Source organism: Perissodus microlepis, chromosome 5, assembly GCF_051167445.1.
Source record: "Perissodus microlepis isolate ML-2025 ecotype Zambia chromosome 5, ASM5116744v1, whole genome shotgun sequence".
NCBI lineage: Eukaryota > Metazoa > Chordata > Actinopteri > Cichliformes > Cichlidae > Perissodus > Perissodus microlepis.
In genome coordinates, this window is record NC_140465.1 from 30573544 (window position 1) to 30594503 (window position 20960).

Below are 20960 nucleotides of genomic sequence, written 5' to 3' on the forward strand. Positions count from 1 at the left end.
CATGTTTTTGTGTTATTTTTAGTCTATTTGTTATTCAGTCAATCGTGTATTATTTATTCATTCTCAATAGAACTGTATTTCAAGTCACCCACCTCTACCAATATTGTTATTACTGCTAATCTGACCTAACAGCCATACTTAGGCAAAAATCTTCTCATTGGTCTTCTTCTTTTTTTTGTCACAGCCAGTAACAGCTGTCCAACCAGCATCTCTCATTCTTTTCATTGCGGCCAGCTTTAAGGAGTTTCCTGGTGATTTATGAATGAGTGGGCTCTGATTCTGTAAAAATAACACACACATACACACACATAGGGATTTTTAAAAATCAAAGTAAGTATATTATATGCCACTTTGTTGGATCATAAAGGCACATTACCTTTTTGAGAATGTGGAGTTTACATTGTGAATCTGAACTTTTACGTGCAGGTACATTTGTAAAGGTCTATCAAGACAAGAAACAAAATACACATTAATCTGTCCTAGCGAATTTGCAGAAATGGTAAAATCACATTCACATAACCTGCTAGGTTTATGGCATTATTTTTTTAAATATTAACAAGCCCCCACCCCCCAACCCGAAAAAACAAAAACAAAAAACCATTGCTTACCAAGAGATCATTTTGATCTGAGCTGTCAGACTTGGGGTCAAGTTCAATGGCGCTCTTTCCCCACTGTGCTGACTGTTCAGAAGGGGGAGTCCTTATTCTGTAGGACTATAGGGGAGTAAATGTCAGTGAATATATTCATATTTTTTCAATTTTGGAAAATGTCAGAATGGTATACCATATTACTTTGATCTTTGTTGTTCCGGCAGTATGGTTTGTAAGACTTCTTGGGGTTTTCATGTCTTCACTGTTGATGCACTACAATTCAAAGTCAGTGCAAGTCTCATAATCATTTATCATAAAACTTAAAGTAAATAAAAGCATATCAATACATGAATTATGTTATAGTTTATTCTGTCACTGTAGCCATTTTTATATATCTACTTTATGAATAGGTTAAATTGCAGTCTACCTTGGATTTTGGTGTTCCACATGATGCTCTGATAAATTCAGTGGCAGATTCCTTAACAACAATTCAAACAAAGTTGCTTTAGAAAAAGGCTGTGGTAATAAGGTTACATTGTACTGCTTTACATTCACACACAAAGTTTTGCGGTCGTTTCCTACAGCTATAGGCAATTATTAGCAGAGTCTTCCATGTGAACTGACTAAGAGTATCTGGCGCCAGTATTCTCAGGCCCTATAAAAGCTGCTAGCTTACTAATCTCTGAGATGCTCTCCATGAATTTAAATGTTTTCTCCAATGAGTAACACCCATGCTCATATTCACACTGCTATTCTTGTTAATTAATGGTTTCTAAATAAATCTGTCAACTCTGGTGCATTTTTAGTTCCCATGGCACATTTGAGACTCTCATTCAAACATATGAATATATACCTTTTTTTACTCATACACAACAAATACATTTAAAATCCCTTTTCTTTCTCTAAATAAAATCCAGGTGAATAATAAACATTATGAATAGCTATAGGCCTATAAACTGAAAGGCTAAAACACCATGTCTACCAAAAAAACCAAACCAAAAAATGGCAATTAAAATCTTTGCAAATATTATGGAAAAATAATAAATGAATCTATTTGTCCGATTTGATCCACCAATCACTTAGACCAAATATCGGCTGATCCTGACTCAGCTGGATGTTGTTCTGTTTTTGTCTTTACCTATAGCCTGGTACCATGGATTATTTTTCTAATAAATACCAGTTCAGCAAATTCAATTGGGGTTGTATTTATTTTTCATAACACCCAAAACCAAGGATGTACTATATCTGAAGTAGAAAAGGCTATTTTGAGAAATCTGTAGTTATAAAAACCTTAATCATCTGATTTTCTAAGCTTACCTTAAACAAAAATGTCTGAAACAAAACGTGCTTAATCTGTTGACAACATTTTGGTCGATAAAACTCACATCTGTTGTACGAGTGGCCAAACTCTGACCACCTTTGCTGTAGGAGGAAGTTTTCTTGGCCTTGAAGAAGTCAAATGTGTGACTCTTTGAAGAGTTCTCTTTTGGAACCTCTGAACTTTTCCCTTGTTTATAGTTTGAGGCAGCTACCTGTAGTAGCACACATACAATTTTAGGTCAACTAAAAGTAATGACAAGAATGCCATCTAGTGGCAGCCTATGAGCTTCATGCACTGTACCTGTTTGTTGCTCCCTTGTGACAGCAGAGTGCTTTTCACAACAGACATTTCCTGCTTCAGATCACTTGTTTTGTTTCTGAGGTTTTCCTAAATTCAAAGTGTTTGTTACATTGTGAGCTGTCTCTCTCAGAAGTATGACAAACAAACAGCTGTATAAATAAATCCAACATAAACTGATTTAAAGTAGGATATACCTTCTCTCTTGTTTCTGCCTTCAGCTCTTTCTTCAGCCTCTCATTTTCAGACTTATGCTTTGAGAGGTCCAATTCCTGATTTAGAGAAATTTGTGATGCAAATATTAGGATATGACATATTTTCTGGTCAATCATTATTAGTGCTACTTAGCATGTTTCTTGGTACCAGTGATTTTTCACGAGCAGTCGCCTCCATCTCATTCTTCTTCTTCTCTTCAAGCTCTGCGTCCTTTTCTTGGACCATCCGGTCATACTGGCTCTGGTAGTGACAAGTTGGGTTCATTCCAACACAATATACATGAGACATATTTATCAGACAGCAAGAAGGCCATTATAATAACTTTACCTTATGTTTTTCCATCAGAGTGACCATATCTCCAATCTTATGCTGGCATTTAAGTTCTGTGGCCTCCTTGTTCTTAATGGCTTCTGCTGCTGTGATTCTAAGTTTCTGGACCTACAACACAAATTGGTTCTATTTTTGTAAATTCAATTTGAAGGAGGGAAATGTTAATTAAATTGAAATTACAAATTGAAAAGTAAAAAAGTAACCTCCTTCTCAAGTTCTGCTGCAAAAGTCGATTTTGACTCAAGAGCCTTGAGCAGTTTCTCACATTCTTCTCCTTTGAGTTGTTTAAGGTTCTGGGACTCATTTTGAAGGCTGTTGATCTAAAGATTAAAGCAGCATCTTAATATTCCAGTCTAATACTGATTAGCTTAAATAGTTCACATACATATTAACAACTGGAAAATAAAAACACAAAGCAAACCATCCCCATACCGTTGTTTCAAGGTCACTGGATTTTGCAATCTCCTGTGCCATTTGTTTCTTAAGCATTTTATTCTGAAAATATACAAGTGAGGACAATAAATACCATTCCACTCCTTTTATAGCTAGAGTTTCATGGTCATTACAAACCTCTTTCTTGTATTCCTCCTGGGCTTTAAATTTAATTTCATATTGTTTTCTGAGTTTGCACAGCTAAAAAGCAAAGCTTTTTTGTTTAGTTCCAGAAAATGATCAATAACAACAGTATTTGCAATTTCATATTTTTCACTCACCTTTGTTTCCACAGCTTTGATCTGTTTTTCTTTTTCTGTGATTTTCACCTGAAGTTGCTTATACTGTTCACACAGAGCATAAAGAAGCCATAATGAACATGTTTAGAATAAGCATCTTTATAAAGCCCTGTTTCTACTAATAATTTAGTTAAGATGCTTACCTTTTCTTCAGTTTGCTTCTGCAGAGTTTCTGTTTGTACACATTTCCCCAGGATTTTGGTTTTGACTGCAGTTAACTCATCTCTATTGCATGGAAAATGAATATTTAAATCTCAAAAACTGTGAAAAAGTATCTTTAAGCCTCTGAAGTGCATATTCACCGTAAAGTCTTGTTTTCTTCCTCCAGCGTTTGAATTTCTCCTTCGAGTTTTAATGCCTTCTCCTCACTCACCTGAGTCAAAACAGTTTTCAGAATTTGTGATTCATATAATAAATGATTTAATAATAATACAAATAATAATAAAAATGACAATAATACAATAAAATTCAGACCTTCATGTTTGCCTCAATAGCTTGCACGTTAGAGAATCCATTTTCAAACTGCTCTTGAATGGCTGTCTTCTCAGACTGCAGCTCATTAAAGTTTGATAATAGCTCTTCATACTTTACTCTTAAAAATGACATAAATAAAAAATGAAACATATTACAACAGCGTAATAAAATATTATATATGCTAATATGATGAAATGGCTGTCTATTAACAACTCACTCATTTTGCAAAATGTCTTTCCTCAGTTGCTCCATCTGAACGTTGCATTCCTTATTTTTCTTCATTTCAGTACACAGCTGTTCCTCCAGCTCCTGCACTTTGATCTGCAGGTATATTGCAGAGAAGCAATGCATTGTATATTTCAACCCAATGAATATATTTTACTACCAAACACATAAACAGCTTTCTCTAGTGGATAAGAGGTGAGGGGATGAGAAACAAAATTAAAAACATGTAAATACCTGAGTCAAAGTGGACTTCTCCTGTAAATGTTCTTTTTCCTTTTCAGCAGCTTCACAAGCCTTTTTCAGTGAATCATTTTCAGGAAAAGCATTCTCTGCTTCTTTCTGTATCAGGGAAAAAGGACAAACAATTTTAAGTACCTTTATTAGGCTATCTGATACAGATCGTCTTTTCTTTTTGCATTATGTATCTATTTATCTACTATATCACCTTAATCAAGTGGATTTCTTCAGTTTTCTTTGAAAGCTCAGCCATGAGTTCCTCCATTTTAGCTTGAGTGAACTGAATTTTAGCCTTCACTGACTCAATGGATTTAGATTTTGTGTCCTAATAACAAGAACACATATTGTTTTGAAGGTATGTAACAGACTTGAGCATGCAAGAACTGGTTTTAGAGAGAAATCGTACACTTTCCCTTCAAATAAACCGTACCAGTTCATCTTTGAGAATTTGGATTAGGCCATCTTTCTTTGTAGCTTGGTTGAAGGTTTCCCCTGTTGAGTAAAATATTTCTTTCGGCTTGAAACCACATCACCTAAAAATATCAACACATGTTATCCAGTGGGACTTACCTAAAACTGTGTTTCTCCTTTCAAGTTCAGTGTTGTTTTCTATAAGTTTATCCTCAAGCTCTTTGGCCCTTCAGAAAAGTAAAAACAAGAATATAATGACATGAGGAAACACTGTACTTTATCTAGAAAACACTGTGAATGAAGGAGTTTAATATACCTCTCTTTCTCTAGTGCTAGTGAAGTCTTTAGCTCTTGAATGGTTGACTGAATGCACTCTAGCTCCTCTGCTTGCTGGTTTTTGACTCTGTTGAGCTCCTGTAAACTGAGATCTTTGCTTTGGATGACCTCAGCATACTCTTTTTTACTTTGTTCCAAGGCTGCAGCAGTAGTTTCCTGATTTTTCTTTGTTGGGTTGTTAATATTTCAGTTAAAGCATATTGCATGCAACACAAGAGCCCAATTTCAGTACAAAGAAAAGAATCTCAAGATACTCACCTCAGTCTCTCTGCAGCGCTGCTCAGCAATATCCAGTTGTTGAAGAAGAGACTCCTGTTCAGCTTTTGCACTTTTGAGAACTTCAAATTGATGATCTATAAAAGCACATATATAATATTAGTATCCCCAAAACAAAGTGTACTAACCTGACCTGAAGTCTGGAAAAGAAATAAAGCATTTTCACCTTAAACTAAGCACCTTTTCTCATGTTAATGAGCATCTATCCAAATATACTGTCATGACTCTAATACTTCTGCATATTTAATACTGAGTAATATTTAAAAAATGTCTTGTTATGAACACACTGTTTTTATTACCAGTGTAGCAAAGTTTAAAAAATCAACATGCACAGCTTATCTTCAGATCTAATTATGATTTTACTTGTTGACTGTTGAAGTTCATTGCAGTGCTTCTGAGTTTCATCGAGGTCCAGCAGGAGTTTCTGTAGTTGGGTTTCCTTATCCTTAAGTTTTATTTGAAGCATGGTGATCTGTAAAGAACATGTCAGTCATTAACGTGTCAAAATTTGTAAAATTTGTGGAAATATATTTCATGCCAAAAGTTTCTCAAATAAACTGATGGAAGGGCTTTTTGCCCCCACTAACCTCTTCCTGTTTTATCTTAAATTCCTGCTGGTATTTCTTTTGTAGATGGTCAAATTGCAGTAAGTCTTCTTTGACTGAAAAACAATAAAACATGCTGTGTTGATGGTCAAAGTGTCACTAATTCATCTAGTTCCACTTAAAGTCTAAATACATTTAAGGCATTTTATTGAGTAAAAGACATAACATTTTGGCGTAATAGCGGCAAGAAGAAATGTATATATATACCTTTCTGCATCTCTTGCTGATCAGTTTCTACTCGGACACGTAGGCTTTCAAATGCGTCAATCATTTTCTAAATGAAAAAGTAATAAACTGGCAATCAAACCTCATCATTTTACAATGTTTTGGTCAACAAAATATAATAAATTAAAAGCTACTACTGGCAAACATTTTGTGGTGTTTTACCTTAACACTTTCATTGTTTTCAGTAAGGAGGTGGTGGGTTTCCTCTCTTTCAGCTTCAACTGCAAAACATTCACAGCAATGTACCGTTTATTTCTGCACTTACTAAAGCTGATAAAGAAAAGTATTCTCCAGATCAGCAGAATTTTTACTTACATAAATGTATTTTCTCAACTGACGTGTCAAAGGTTTCCTTGAGTATATTGCACAAGTTCCATGTTGAATTGTTTCTGCATTTTAAAAATTGAGTTTTTAGCATTTCACAATTAAAGGAACAAAACAAAGCTAAATGTAATCAGATCATCATATTTATTTTAGTTTCACAAATCACACATACTTGTTCCTCAGTTCTTCATTTTCACTAATCTGTTCCTCCAGCTTTATGCTGAGACTTTCATTTCCAAACTGCAGACAGAAAATACATTAAAGAATTCAAAGTTATCTCTTCCTGTTGTAAATGTTGTACATAAGTAGATAGACAGAGATAAGCATAAGATCAAATAAGATCAGTCTGTGGGGTACACACCTGCAGCTCCTGAATTGCCTTGCGCTGTGTTTCAATTGTTCTTTTGTTATCTTGGAGCCTTCTTTCCTTTTCCACAGTGTCAGAATAAACTTTAACCTTCCAACACTTAATTTTCTCAACTTCATCAAACAGCTTTGAATAAAGCTGACCAGGATTGCAATTATTCTGGAAAACATCCACAGTTTAGGAAGTAAAATGACACACACAGACATATTCATGCTGCATATTTCTGTGCAATAGAAATATTTACCTCGTCTTTCTTCATTGGTTGCATGAGTTTCATCTTCAGAAAGTCTTTAGTGGGAAACAATAATTAGGCTAATATTTATAGTGCAGTTCTTCTGTTGGAAGTGATAGAGCTGGTGTTGTTAAATAACACAAAGACACACAAATACCTTGTTTGGGCGGTTTAGTTGGTGCAACCACGTTTGTATTGGGGAACAGGATGTTTTTCTCTTTGTCAAAGCATTCACTGTAACTCTGGTGGAAAAGAGCAGTAATATTTAATGTCATGTGTGTTAATAATTACTGCCTCATAGACTGCTGCTGACAACACTCATACAATGGTCATTGCTCTAAGGTTAAATAGTTACTGCTGAGCTAGCACAGTGGTGCTTTGAGTTTTTTCATCATTGTTTAGCTTCTAATTATTAACTAATTATAACTAACTATTTATTGACTTACAGGTTGCAATGCTTTCATGAAATCGCCTCTGTCTTCAACTATTTCTTGAGGTTGAACCGCAGATATTGGTCCGTTATTCACCCTGGGAGGCACCAACAGCTTGAAGCTAAAACGTTGATCTCTCTCCATTCTGGAATAGCCATACAGCAATAACCTAGTTATTTAATAATGCGGTGTTTTAAACCAAGACATCTTTAATAAACACCACAGAAATGCCAGAAGACTACAAATAACTATTATCTTCCCTTTTTACCTAATATTCACAAGTCAAATAACCCTAAACATTAGCTAGTTAGCTAACGGTAATTAGCTTTTTATTTGTGAGTCAACTAGGCTCGCAGACAACAGCTAACAGTTACCTCCGGTATATTAGAGCAACGTTAATTCCCACAAAATACAACATAAAAAACCAATAATAATAGTCAGTAGTTTAGAATGTTACTTAATAAACATCAATGTGGTAATTTACTAGGTACTACATGTAAACTATGACATTTTTTTAAACGTTACCTGTTAAACTTGGTTAACGGTTATAACACGACCACCCTGCACGAGGCGAGGAAGGACTCTTGCCCAACTGTTTAAGTGAAGACTATTCTTGTGTCGTTCAGGTTTATTTAAATATCATACTTTATTTTTTTATTATCTTATTTTTCTTCTTCTTCTTGATAATAATAATAATAATAATAATAATAATATAAGAATAATGTTTGTGGTAGCAGTGGTATATACACAAAATTAAGTTGTTTTTTGGTGGGCGGATGCTGTGTCCCTTTAATTAATATTTAATGTGTAAAATTGGCAAAATAAAGCAAAATTTTATATTATAAAATGAAAAATGAAGGTAATACGTTATAGTCAAGGGTCTAATTTAGTACAGATATGCAGTTGGAGGTGATATATGTCATATAAGAACAGCACTTTGTATCTTTGAAACCATCAATCAGTTTGGTACATAGTGGAGAATATTAATTATTCTCTGAACTCTTGTATCAAAACTGATATGCAAAAAATATTACAAACAAAATAATAATGTAGAATTATTCTTTTTTTCCTGAAGACTATAGCTGACGTTAAGATTAAATTTTTAAATAAATTATGTCAGCACATAACAAAAACATTACCATATTTCTATCTTAGATTCAAGAAAAAACAAGACACAAGACACAGCGGAGTATTACATCCTTGTTAAACAGCCTTTTATTTGACTTTTTCCACAAAATTCCTTTTTTTGCAGTCAGTGGCATGTTTTCTATCATAAGGCAAACCGCTAAACATCAGAATTATTTTATAACTGGCATAATGCATTATCAACAATGAACCAGAAAAAAAAAATATTTAAAAGAATTTAGAATGAGAATGAATGTGCTTATGGAATAAACAAAGTGGCATGGGTGATACTTCTAAAAGTTAAAAAAATTGCACTTTGCTGTGATGTGCTTGGAAAGCTTATGCTGTCTTTATAAATGTCGTGAGAGAGAAGTGAGAAAAGAGAAAGTGTCTCTTAAAAATAAAGCAAAACACTTTCATTATGTGATTGTACATTTCAGAAGGTTAACATGCTAAAGGAAATAAAGTTATAAAAATGTTATAATGATATTACCAATAAGACAGAAGTAATTTAAATTGCTTATTTAATATATTTATGAGGTTTAAGTATAAATATAAGAGGTATATATTTAATGAGGATTGTGTATTTGTGTTTAAAGGACTTTAATAATTGTGGCTATGAGTTCTATGGTGGGCTTCAAAAACAATGCATAATCAAACTGATGAGGAATTAATGCTATTGTTGCCTGTTGAAAAAGCATGTTTCTTTTGATGAAAAATTACCTCACTGAGGACAATAAATTGACCCATGTTGTAAATTGACTTGATGCAGGACTTTATACAGTGTCCTCTGTATTCCTAGCTTCTGCCACCTCTTTGGCAGCATTGTCCCTGTTGGACTTTTGTTCTCCAACTCCCACCACTCCTCTCCTCTCCTCCTTTTTTTTCTCTTTGTCCAGCAGCCGATAGTTCAGCCCCATTCCTGCAAACAGGAAGACACTAGCAACTATGAGGATGATCCCACAGCCCTGGTAGGTGTACTTGTAATCATGGTAGACATCTTTGAACTTCCCTGTGAAGACAAAACGACATCATACAGGATAATTTGTTTCTGTGCATAAACTGTCTTGGTTTGTGCACTCACATTCAGAATCGTTCAGATGGATATTTTAGCTGTTACCCTCTGTGTGTTTTGATAGTAGCGCAAGGGCTGGTACTGACTGAAAAACTACAGACCCTACGTGCTCATGGCTTTTCACTTACAAGGTACTACACTCAATGACATAATGTGCGATAGTCTATTCTAGTGGAACAGTGTAAGGGTCTATGTGTTGCCCCTGTGATGGGCTTGTAACCTGTCCGGGGAGACCACACCTCACGCCCAGTGACAGCTGGAATGGATGGATGGATAATCTAGCAGTCTAAATCAAAATTACAAAATGAAGACAATATTGTGTTGTGTAACAGCTGAAACTAGAGATTGAGACCATAAACCTATAAGTGAAGTCTTTACTGAAGTAAAAGATCGAGTGACCAACAAGGCGATTTTCTTATACAGTTGCACTTCTTATTGCGACTCAAGGAGTGCCCTCTGCTAGCCAGTTAAAAAATAAAATTAAGCACTTATGTAGTGGCTTAACTATCTTTTATATATACAAGTGTATTAGTATAGTAAGTAGTTATAGTAAGTATATAAGTATATAGTAAGTAGTTATTATCATTAGTACTCACCAAGTAACGGCGGACCTAATAATACAGGACCACACTCAACAATAGTGACAAGCCCAACAGCACTGGAGAAACGCTGCGCTCCGACTAGGTCCATTAACGTCTCGAACAGCACTGCACTCAGCCAGCCGAAAGCAAACCCAAAGAAGATGGCATAAATGGTAAAGCCTGTATAATCTTCTGATATTGGAGCTAGGACATGACACACGCCGTTGTACAGTACTGAAGCAGCAAAGAAGTACTGTATCCTGGAACGGACCCACTTTGTATTGGCCACCATGCCCATTGAGGGTCGGGCAAACATGTCAACAAAAGCGAGGATAGACAGTAAAAAAGCTGCCTTCTCTTTGGCAATGTGTTTACTCTTGGCATAATTAGAGAGGAACACCAGTGGTGCAAAGAGGCCAAAAAACATGACAATATTTCCCACTATGTAGAGCAAAAAGCCACGGTGCTTGAACAAAGTGAGGTCGATAAAGCTGTTAATGGTCTGCAACACAGTCTTCCTCTCTGTGGTCTTCTCTGCAGGCTTGGGTTTTGGTCCTATAGGTCGCATGAGGGAACCTGCAACACAGCAGTTGAAAAGTAGGCCACCCAGGATCAGAAAACTTCCTCTCCAGCCAAACTGATCAAAGAGCCAAGTATTAATAGGAGCTAGGGTAGAAAGAAAGACAGGACTTCCAGCCATGGCAAGCCCATTAGCAATAGGTCGCTTGTTGTAGAAGTACTTTCCAATCATTGTGAGAGCAGGGTTAAGGTTGAAGGACAATCCCAGACCTGAAAGATTCAGTAAAAATATGTATAAAAATGAGCATGAAACAGTGTTTGAAAAAACAACAGTGTACAAAAAAAATAAGTTAGTAACAAACAAACTTGAAAATATTAAAAACTAGGTACCTCCAAGAACACCTATGCAAAAGTAGAGTGCTTGAACCGATTCACAGAAAGAAGCAGCAATGAGGCCCAATCCTGACAGGCATCCTCCAGCCATCATAATGGGACGACTCCCATATTTGTTAACCAGGATGCTGCTGATTGGACCTGAATCAAAAGAAACAAGGAACAAATACAGTAAATATATAAATATAGCATATATATCATGTCGCTACATGTTTTTCATCTATTCAAAGGCACAATTCTAATTTTAACCACCAGAGGGCTCTAGTGCCACAGCTGTGTCTCAGAAATTCAAACAACTTCAGCAATCAGTTTTGTCAGTGCTGCACTGCAGTAGATGTGCTCCCAAGCCATTAATAATGCGATCTGTCAGAAAAACCACAAAAGCTGCAATGAAATAATCATTTATTTAATCCAGATATTCATAAAAATTGACAGAAGAATAATTTGTTTTGGAGCTCTTTTTAATGTACTCCAAACACAATTGAAATGATCATTAGAAATATCTCAGCTCAGACAAGCGGGTGGGGGTATTTGTGTGAGTGTACTGGGGTGATTTTCTCACTGGTGTGTACATTGGGGTTAAAATAACACTGAATCTTCTGTTATATATATAAATATGTATATAACATATATAAATATTAGATTTTGATACTGGCTATAGAGAAAGAAAGACTGACTGTGCAAACAGTAACCAGCTTATTAAGATTCATGCATACTGGATTCAAAATCAGCTCAGGAAAATTGCTATGACTAGTAGACAAATGACTAAAATGCACTGAGGGCTCGGGTCGCAAAACACCATCTCCATCTAAGACATGTAACAACCAGCCTAAATGAGTATGAGGATCCACATGGAAGACACTTCTGCCTTCCTGCCAAATCTCTGCACTAGCCAATGAACCCAAATGGAAACTGACAGTTTTTGTTTAGAGGTTGTCCAGACTCATTTGCCAGCACGGTGCAAGACAAAGGGTTTTTAAATTGTAATGCAGGCAGTCTCCTCACAAACAATGAGTTCTTTCCTTCTGCGTTGCAGGGTGGGTTGCTTATGATAAAAAGGTTGGAGACAAACCAATGTAGAATATTATGAATATAATGAATCAAAAATTGAAGGAGTACAGAGGTACGCAACAGTGGGCTGTTAATGAACTTCTCCTGCTGATGTGTTCTGAATGTTTAACATAGAGATGGCAAGAGGCTCAGCTGTCATCTGCTCACGGCGCTAACAAACATTGCCTTGCTTATTCTCTGTTCTCAATTACTATGCGTAGCTTGCCTTCATCTGTGTATATTTACATCAAACATTTGCATTAATTGAGGGAGTTACACATATCCACGTATACTAAGACACTGCAGCTCATAACTTGTTAGGGCATGTGAGGCTCTAAGAGCGAAGTGAAACAAAAAGAAGTGATTAACAGACATCCACTTTGGTCCATTATGTGTTACAAATAAAAAGCAACACCATGGTAAAGATAGGCAAGTTGAGAACAATCAGATACTGTTACAGTGTAACTCAATAACCTTAAACCATTGTTCCTGCATGCCTGAATGTCACTCTCCAGAAGCAGCTGCTTGTTAAGTGTTGCTGAACAATAAGCAGCATTGATTTCTTCCATGGGGAACACGATACTTCTGTTGTACAGTAATGAGGACTTAACTTGAATGTGAAGTTTTTGTTCGCCTTAGGAACTTAATACTCAGAGTAAATAACAGACATGTGGCACCTTGGTATGGGATGTTTTCACCTGGGATGTTTTGACGCAATATGTTCACCATTATGCACACAGTGTAATGCTAGCTGAGTGAGGCCATATTTCCAATTTTATTTTACTGCAAGCAGATCTTACAAAGAATTTTACACATAGCCCCATGTATAAAATTTGACTGACAGTGTATTTTATATGGAGCTACACTTCCCACTTCACACATTAGTTTGGAACACTAAAGCAGCTTTCCCGAAGCTTCCTTGAGACTAGATGCCTAAGTCATCATTTTTCCAGTTCATCACACACTAGAGCAAAGAGAACAGCAGTGTTTTGATTTCAGAGAAGATGGCCTTTTGGGACAAGAAGGACTTCTTTGAACTCTGATCTCTCTCTGTTTATTTATCGTGAGCTTGAAAAGGGCTTTATCGTCATCTGATTGACCAGCCCATAGTGACTTCATGAAGTGTCTCATTCATCTCATCAGTGCAAGAACACAAACAAAACCCCTGGTGGTCTTCCAGTCTCAAAGCACAAGAGAAAAGAATAGGTAGGTGTGCAAGGCTTAAACTCATTCATATGCTCCAGAGACAGATAATGTTGCAACAGCATTTCAATGGAACACTTGAACTTTTGTTTTGCCAGTTTAAATTTTTCAGCACAGTAATTATGATTATGTGTGATCTCTCTGTGACTGAAAAGCTACACAGTAAGCCTGTATTTCATCAAAAATAAATGATTTTTTTAAATATTTGGAACAGAACACTAAAGGAATAAATGTAGTATGGTCATGCTAAGAGCTGGGTATTGATTTCAGCTGCTTGTCTTGGATGGTACTGTAGCTCACCTCCGCCGTACGTGACGGCTAACATGATGGAGGAGATCCAGGACACCTGGCTACTTGTCACATTGAAGATCACCTCAATCTCTTTGAAGAAGACAGTGATGGACTTGGGAAATGCATAGGAGAAGCCAATAGAGATGAAGGCTCCAATCACCACCATCCATCCCCAGCCACCCTCAGGTGGTGTGTAACCTTGAGGACCACCGACGGCTGGTGGCATTGTTCTTCGCAAATCTCCTCTTAAAACTCAAGAAGTTTTACAGATACGATGACTGTTTAGGAGAGAACAAAGTGACAGAGAAAGTCCTTTGATTAGTTGCTTGTAATTCTTAAAACACTTTAACAAAATTATATTTGTGTTTATGAATTAGAATACAGAAGACCTTTGGCAAACAAGCTGAAAAAACTTTATTTTGTTAAGTGCTTAATAAATATTCAACCCATCAATAAACATAGAAAATTACAAAACATTTTTCCGTTTCATACAGCTGCACAGTCATTTGTGATACTTTGTTCAATTTATTGTCCTCTTTTACTTGAGCTTGATATTTTTTCCTCAGCTTTGAAACATTTGACATCAATAAAACATTCTTATATCAGTTTTGTGACTAGAAAGCGTCAGCAATAGATCAACTTTGTATTCAAGTTGATCTTAACCAGAATGACCTTGCAAACAGAACTCAGATTTGATGTTTTCAGTATTTCCAAACAACAGCAGTGGTTTTGTTTCCGGCTCACCTCTCTTGTTTAGTAATATTGTTAGTACATTTTACTTTGGCATTGCCTATCATGGCAGTTTTTGAAGAAGGAAAATCAAACTAACAAATTTTCTACCAGAGGCGTAACTTTCACATTTTCACACTGTGTTTATCAAATAAACATTTGCTTTTATTTTTTTAACCTTCAGTAAGTTGATGTTACTTTTTTTTTTTAGTTTTTAGAAAACTAGAAAAAATACACATCAGGTACTGTCTCACAGTCTTGATTTGATTTTCCTTTTTCCAAAATGTTTTCATGCATTTCATGCTCCTTGGTCTCAGCGCTAACTAGGCTTTTCTATTCTTTGGAAGCCCTTTTGGCCATTTCAGCCCTTTTGGCCACTTCACCATATAGCTTTGTCATGCATTATACAGTACGAACCTTCTATACCGACCTATAACTTCTGAGTAACCCTGCTTTGACGATACCACATGTGTATATGAAAAGATTCATTATGTTGCAAAAGCATTTCCCCAACTTTAATAACTATGTTCAAGATTATACATGGCATTTCTGGCCTTGCTTTGCTTTGAATTGATCTCTGCATGCATTTACTAAACTCCCACCTGCTGATCTCACACAGTTTCACTTTAGAAATGATGAATATGAGTCCATCTGCAGAGTCAAACAACTTACTGTATTGTTTACACAGGGGAGACTATCCAGAGAGAACATCAATCAGACCACGAACACAGGTTGAATTCACACTGCTCAATAGCTCAGGGCTACGCTCTGGAATGGCTGATGATATAGCGTTTTTCAGCCAAGGAGGACTTGATTTGGTTGATGAATTGGGTTAGGACTCTGAAAACTTATTGGATAAACCAGTTGTGTGCAGCACGTAGTGAATATTTAATGTTTTAAAGAACTTTTGTTATTGAGCTGGGATTTTAGCATCTGCTGTGCAGCTGTAAATGTGCCTCCTTCTTTATCCTGCAGCAGCAATACACTGAGAGAAATAAGAACTTACACTGCCACTAAATCAAATCAGTTTTGCATATCAAAGAAATAAGTTGTGTGTGTGACATTATTGGTTATCACTAACAAGGAGTATTTGTTTTTTTATGCAAGTAAAAATGCTAAATGACTGTTGTTTTTGAGGAACATTAAATTGGTCCATCAACCAACTGCACTGTGTCTGTACTTTTCATACTTCAATGTTCTGGCCGACTTGTCAACCAGTGAGCATTCATTTATGTTTAGAAACATGCAATTGGGATTTTGGGAGGGCTGCATGGAAAAACTTTTGTGCTGAAAAGCTTATCCATAGACTCTCCACTGACAAATACATACACAAACTAACACAAACATGGAAACAAAAAGGTGTCCTAACTGCAGCTCTGTACTCTGATGATGTTCTCTGCAACCAGCATTAGAAAACGTAACTGTATTAGTTTTCTACTCAAAATAGATATATATTTTGTCATATTTTCTTTTCTTTTTTAATGTGTTGCTTCCAGTTTAATCTTGTGTTTTCATATCCATAGAAAGTTCAATGTTGTTTGATGTTACCTGTCCATTGGTTAGCTTCATATCAAAGTTAATCATGTTTTACCAATAACATCATGACAGCCCAAAGATTTTTCCATGAAGTGACCACAATACAGCAATATTATTTTACAAAGCATAAATGTCTAAGTTTGCACCACGTTTTTTTATTGGCCTTTCTTAATAAATGCTACTTTAAAAATCAATGTTGTTCAACACACTGTAGGTAACAATAAAATTTGAGTTAGTTTAGGTTGAGTGTAAAAGTTTTTTAAAAAAGATTTTAACCTTTAATCGATCAAGGAGCCTTCTCCTTTTGGAAACTATGAAATTACGAGAAAAGGGAATGAAAAGATTGAATGAAGTCTAGACTCTTCAACAGGATAATATGCTGGGAAATGTTCTTACAACAGAGGTAGTGCTATCTGTACTTTTAAAGAATAAAAATTCAGCAGTTGACATTAAATGATAAATGGAGGAACAAGTTAAGACAGACAGGACCCCTGGATAGAATAGTAAATCTGCAGAAATAATGATTAAAACAGATAAGTTTTCACTAAGGATTGACTGCCTGTCTCTAAAATAAAGAGCAAAATATCAAATAATTCAGTAAAAACTGCTGAGAGTCAATTCATTCAAGCCAGGAAGAAGTAGACAAACATGCAGAGGTATAAAAACAAACTCCCCTCACGCTGTAAAGGTCTAAATAAAGTAGCCAAAGTGGGCGGCCTGAAAGTGCCACTTGACAACACACATACCAGCACAAAAGCAGGGTGGCCTCAGCAGAGGACATCAGCAGATATACAAAAGGATTTGGTGCCTGTGCTTAAAGATGTGAGGCTCAACTGATTTAATTTGAATTCATAAGATTAAGTTTGGTAAATGTATCTCCTTTTCTTAGTAATTCATTTTAGTCTCAACTCTGTGTACCCATATGTTGCCTGAATTAAATTGTCAAACTAAGAATAATGAAAATAAAAAAGAAATTACCTTTAATATGGTTGAGAAACCACGCAATTTTAAATTTTTGCCAAATTGGGCTCTTTTACAGAAGACTTTTCATTCATTCTGCCCGCTTCAGGCCTTTTCTGACCCCAGCTTTCTAGTACCAATTTTAGACAGAAATGAATTTGTCTGTTTAATTATAGATGCGAATAATGTGTTCAATATTTGCTCAGGGAAATTGCATTCTCACATAATAAGTATTGTTATAACACTAACAAAGCAATCCTTTTTTTATGAATATCCAACTGGAAACAGACTAGTTCTTGAAGTAATTATTTTAAAAATGATGTCTGGCAAATATTATATGTATATCAAGGATCTTACCTTAGCAGGAGCTCTTGAACAGGGACAGATGAGCTCTGCAGATAAAGTCTCTGAGGGACGTTAACACAGTGCAGACATCACAGAATCGGACTGAGTGGCTTTGAATATATATTAAAAAAAAATACAAAAAAGAAACACTACATTTGTTTCACAGACTGTCCACAAAAAAATCAGTGGGTCGGTGCCAGGCTACAAGTTTCAACAGTGTCACTGTTTCCTCTGAATAAAGTAGAGTTCATTCAGTGCCCAGATCAAACAGCTGGACAATCTGGACACAACGGTGCTAAATGGTGAGGCCAGTCAAGATCTTATTGGCTATGCAACACGTAGAGCCATGCCCCTACGGTGCTTTCTCCACCCCTCTGTCATGTGCTGAGCTGACACACAAGGTCAGACTAAGGCCCTGCATACTGCACAACTCTATAGTATCCATGACTGTATGTGGTCCAAGAGGATATAATAATGTCTGCACTCCAGAAGATTAGATGCTGTTATCAGTGCCATTCACTTGAATTTTATAGGAAATCAATTTTACAAATATGACGGACATTGTTTATTCAGCCACCTGAAAGAAAGACTTTTGTGTCATTCCTTGTTGAGCCTTTCTCCCAGATTCCCTGAGGAACTATTTATAAGTCTGTATCAGTGCTTGGGACAGGAAAGGCCTGAGTACACTGGGTTACTGAAACAGCATGTGCTTCCAAAGTACCTTCAAATTCTTGACACCCTTGAAACATTATTTCTTATTGTTAACTTGTTTTGTGTAGTTCACCTCATTTTTCATCCTCCAATGCTTTTTATTGCTTTTCAAACAGAGGATGCAATAGAGCAACACCTACAATTCAGTGTTTTCTCCTGGGCTGGTATTTATTCACAGGAGCAGAGTGTGAGGAATAGAAATGGATTTGGGGACAAAGGCATTCAAATTTGTATCTGCTAGTTTCCTTCAAAGGCTGAATACACAGTTCTTAACAGAGGAACTTTTTCTTTAACATTTAAGTGCATCCTTTCACTTTGAGCCATATACATGGCATTACTTGAACAATGTACAATTAAGTTTTTGTTCCCACATGAAGTTTAATAGGGGAGTTTTTACTTTTTCAGAGAAACATCTCACAATAAACTGGCACATAGCATATCATCATTGCCATAATATAAGAAATAAAAATAAAAAAATCAAACAAACGTTTAGTTTCTCTACAAGACTGATATATTGTTTTTTCTTGCTTTAAAAAAAATATACCTCAACAGCTTCTTAATGAATGATGAATGATTTTGTTATACTTTCATGGTCATCATGGAATTAAATAATAAGGACTGAATAACACTGGCATCAATTCAAAATGTGTTATGACCATATCTCTACAACACTCATGACATTTCCAGCTTTAATTGTTCTTTTTGAACAATGTCATTTAGCACCACATAGTAGGATAAAGGAGGAAATGTTGAAAATCACCATATATGACTTGAATTAGCCCCCTCAGGGGTGTTAGCATACCTATTTCACTTGCTTTTTCTGCCTTCAGTCCAAAAAGGACTCAAGTGATTCTGTCAGATTAAACCACAACATGCTCTTCTCTTGTTGCTTTGACTGTATCTTTTATGTGACCTGCAATAGCCTGTGCAAACTCTATGTCTCCTTACGGAGTCCCTCCAAAGAAATAATAGGATTCTCTGTCAAGTACAGAACCTGCCGCCCTTATCAGCATAATCACACTCAGAGAGCCAACTCTCAACTCAAAGGCTCAGGAACAATGACGTCACACTGTCTTCTATTTCATCCTAGAATATCTGGTTATCTGTGTCTACGTGTCAGACCTGGCGTTGCCTTGGGAGTTAATTGTTCTAATCCTATTGTATAAACAGGCAGAAGCAGAGAGTTTTCTGAGCATGACGAGGGGTTTATGTTTACTAAGCAGGCTGCAGGTTATACAGAATGGAAAGCGCAGTCGTGTAAAACAAACAAGCTTTTCAGTTTCAACAGTAAAGTACAGTGTGTTTGCACTCTTAGGTAATAATAATAGCAATTTCTGCTATCAGCCATGTACAGTAAAACTGACTAGCATGCTGATATTGTTGAATGTGGTCAACAATGAATTTAAACTCTGCTTAATTTATATAATTTTTTTTCACATGCTTGAGTAACTGACGCATGAAGTGAAGCATGATCCCCTGAGTTAAAAAAATCATTTACTTTGTGTTAACAGAATGATTTATAGATTTAAAATTTAATTTAAAATCATTTAATGTATAATTCTTTTATGAGCTGTTTTGTTGTAAGTCATAATTCTTCCACACTGTTTAGCAGAAAAAATGTCTGAGGCCACTCTTGGGTTTAGAGAGCACTACAGCAAAATACCTTATTCATTGTCAAAGGGATTAGAATTGATTAGCTCAGCTATGTGAGACACAGCCTATATAGAGTTTTTATAAGCTGTAGTAAGAGCACTATATGTTCTCATTTGAACAAGGGCACTCTCAGACAACATACACTGGCATTGTGCTTTGTTCATTGCTGTGACTGATTCCCAAGACACTGCCTGGTCTACAGTGTTTTCTGTAACCCTTACCTTAAGAAGTGTAACATGTAACTCAAATGGTAAAAAAAACAAATATTTTTCTATATAATAAAAGAACCACTTGTACTATACAGTTGGTTATTTTGGGAAAAAAAAATATAAAAGATACAAAAGATCTGTAGGTAAAACAAACTTTTTTATTGATTTGTCTCCATCAGTTTCTAGTACAAATAGTAGTGTGCTCCATTTCTGATTCAGTATACTGGCTTGTACTGCTCAGACCAGTATATAGTGGAATGTTACCATGGCCCACAACAGCTACATAACTAGGATGAAAAAAAAAACTGCTAGTACTTGCAACAATATTATGAAATTTTCTCTTAATTTGTATATACTTCTTTTCAAAGTTTAAAGACAAAAATTAAAAAGCTTGTTGTCCCAAACAATTTTACCATTAATGCAGTCCATCATCACACTAGTCAACTACATTTTGTAAGTCTATGCATTTCTTGGTTCATATCCTGGATAATGATTACAATAGCTACCACACTCGCAGTCACACACAGTTGTTTCTAGATACACCTGACTGCATTAATGTCATAACATTATTTAATCTTTCTCATTTGTACTAAATTGTGCGGCTAAGCACAAGCCTGACTGTGCATCCTAATGTGAACAAATAGACCAATAACCATGTCTGTGCCAGAGCTCCTGCATCCTGCAGATATTATATTAAATTACAAAAAAGGTCTTTGGTTTGTATTTGAATACTTTGTTACACGCTTCTGAGATGCACAGTGTACATAGCAAAACACACCAAAGACTGGTAAAATGATTAGAAGCTACAAGTCTGAAGTAGATTCTGATAAACTAGAAAAACAAAAAGTCACATGAACTTTGTTTTGATCTTGGTTGGTTTACAAGATTCCTTTCCTCTCATCAAACACAAACACAAACACTTGCACACACTCACACTCATACAGTATATTGT

At 35.8% G+C, this 20960-nt stretch overlaps 2 protein-coding genes across 7 annotated transcripts; both read right to left on the minus strand.

Annotated features, from left to right (window-relative positions):
* Positions 1–138: 138 nt before the first annotated feature.
* Positions 139–8221, minus strand: sycp1 (synaptonemal complex protein 1). Of its 6 annotated transcripts, none has more exons than XM_084929341.1 (35): positions 8154–8221; positions 7644–7773; positions 7355–7439; positions 7210–7253; positions 6960–7124; positions 6771–6838; positions 6590–6663; positions 6437–6495; positions 6257–6323; positions 6032–6105; positions 5808–5916; positions 5427–5521; positions 5149–5333; positions 4992–5059; positions 4852–4913; positions 4630–4746; positions 4419–4523; positions 4177–4280; positions 3960–4077; positions 3788–3858; positions 3629–3710; positions 3468–3530; positions 3325–3387; positions 3187–3249; positions 2958–3074; positions 2752–2862; positions 2572–2664; positions 2406–2480; positions 2212–2298; positions 1976–2122; positions 1018–1068; positions 792–863; positions 609–713; positions 377–442; positions 139–279 (listed from the first exon to the last, which is right to left on the minus strand). In XM_084929341.1, exons 2-35 carry the CDS (start codon positions 7770–7772, stop codon positions 139–141), a joined length of 3135 nt encoding a protein of 1044 aa, XP_084785467.1. In that variant the 5' UTR covers position 7773; positions 8154–8221. The 6 variants fall into 6 exon arrangements, with proteins under 6 accessions (XP_084785467.1, XP_084785466.1, XP_084785465.1 ...); XM_084929340.1 differs by lacking the exon at positions 8154–8221 and adding an exon at positions 8003–8102 and having other exon boundaries at positions 4852–4895; XM_084929339.1 differs by lacking the exon at positions 8154–8221 and adding an exon at positions 8003–8102.
* A 594-nt stretch (positions 8222–8815) lies between these two features.
* On the minus strand, positions 8816–17783 carry LOC146387605 (monocarboxylate transporter 1-like). Its single transcript, XM_084929348.1, has 5 exons — positions 17448–17783; positions 13875–14143; positions 11319–11462; positions 10425–11198; positions 8816–9765 (listed from the first exon to the last, which is right to left on the minus strand). The coding sequence occupies exons 2-5, from the start codon at positions 14089–14091 to the stop codon at positions 9530–9532; spliced, it is 1371 nt and encodes a 456-aa protein (XP_084785474.1). The 5' UTR covers positions 14092–14143; positions 17448–17783; the 3' UTR covers positions 8816–9529.
* Between the last annotated feature and the right edge of the window lie 3177 nt (positions 17784–20960).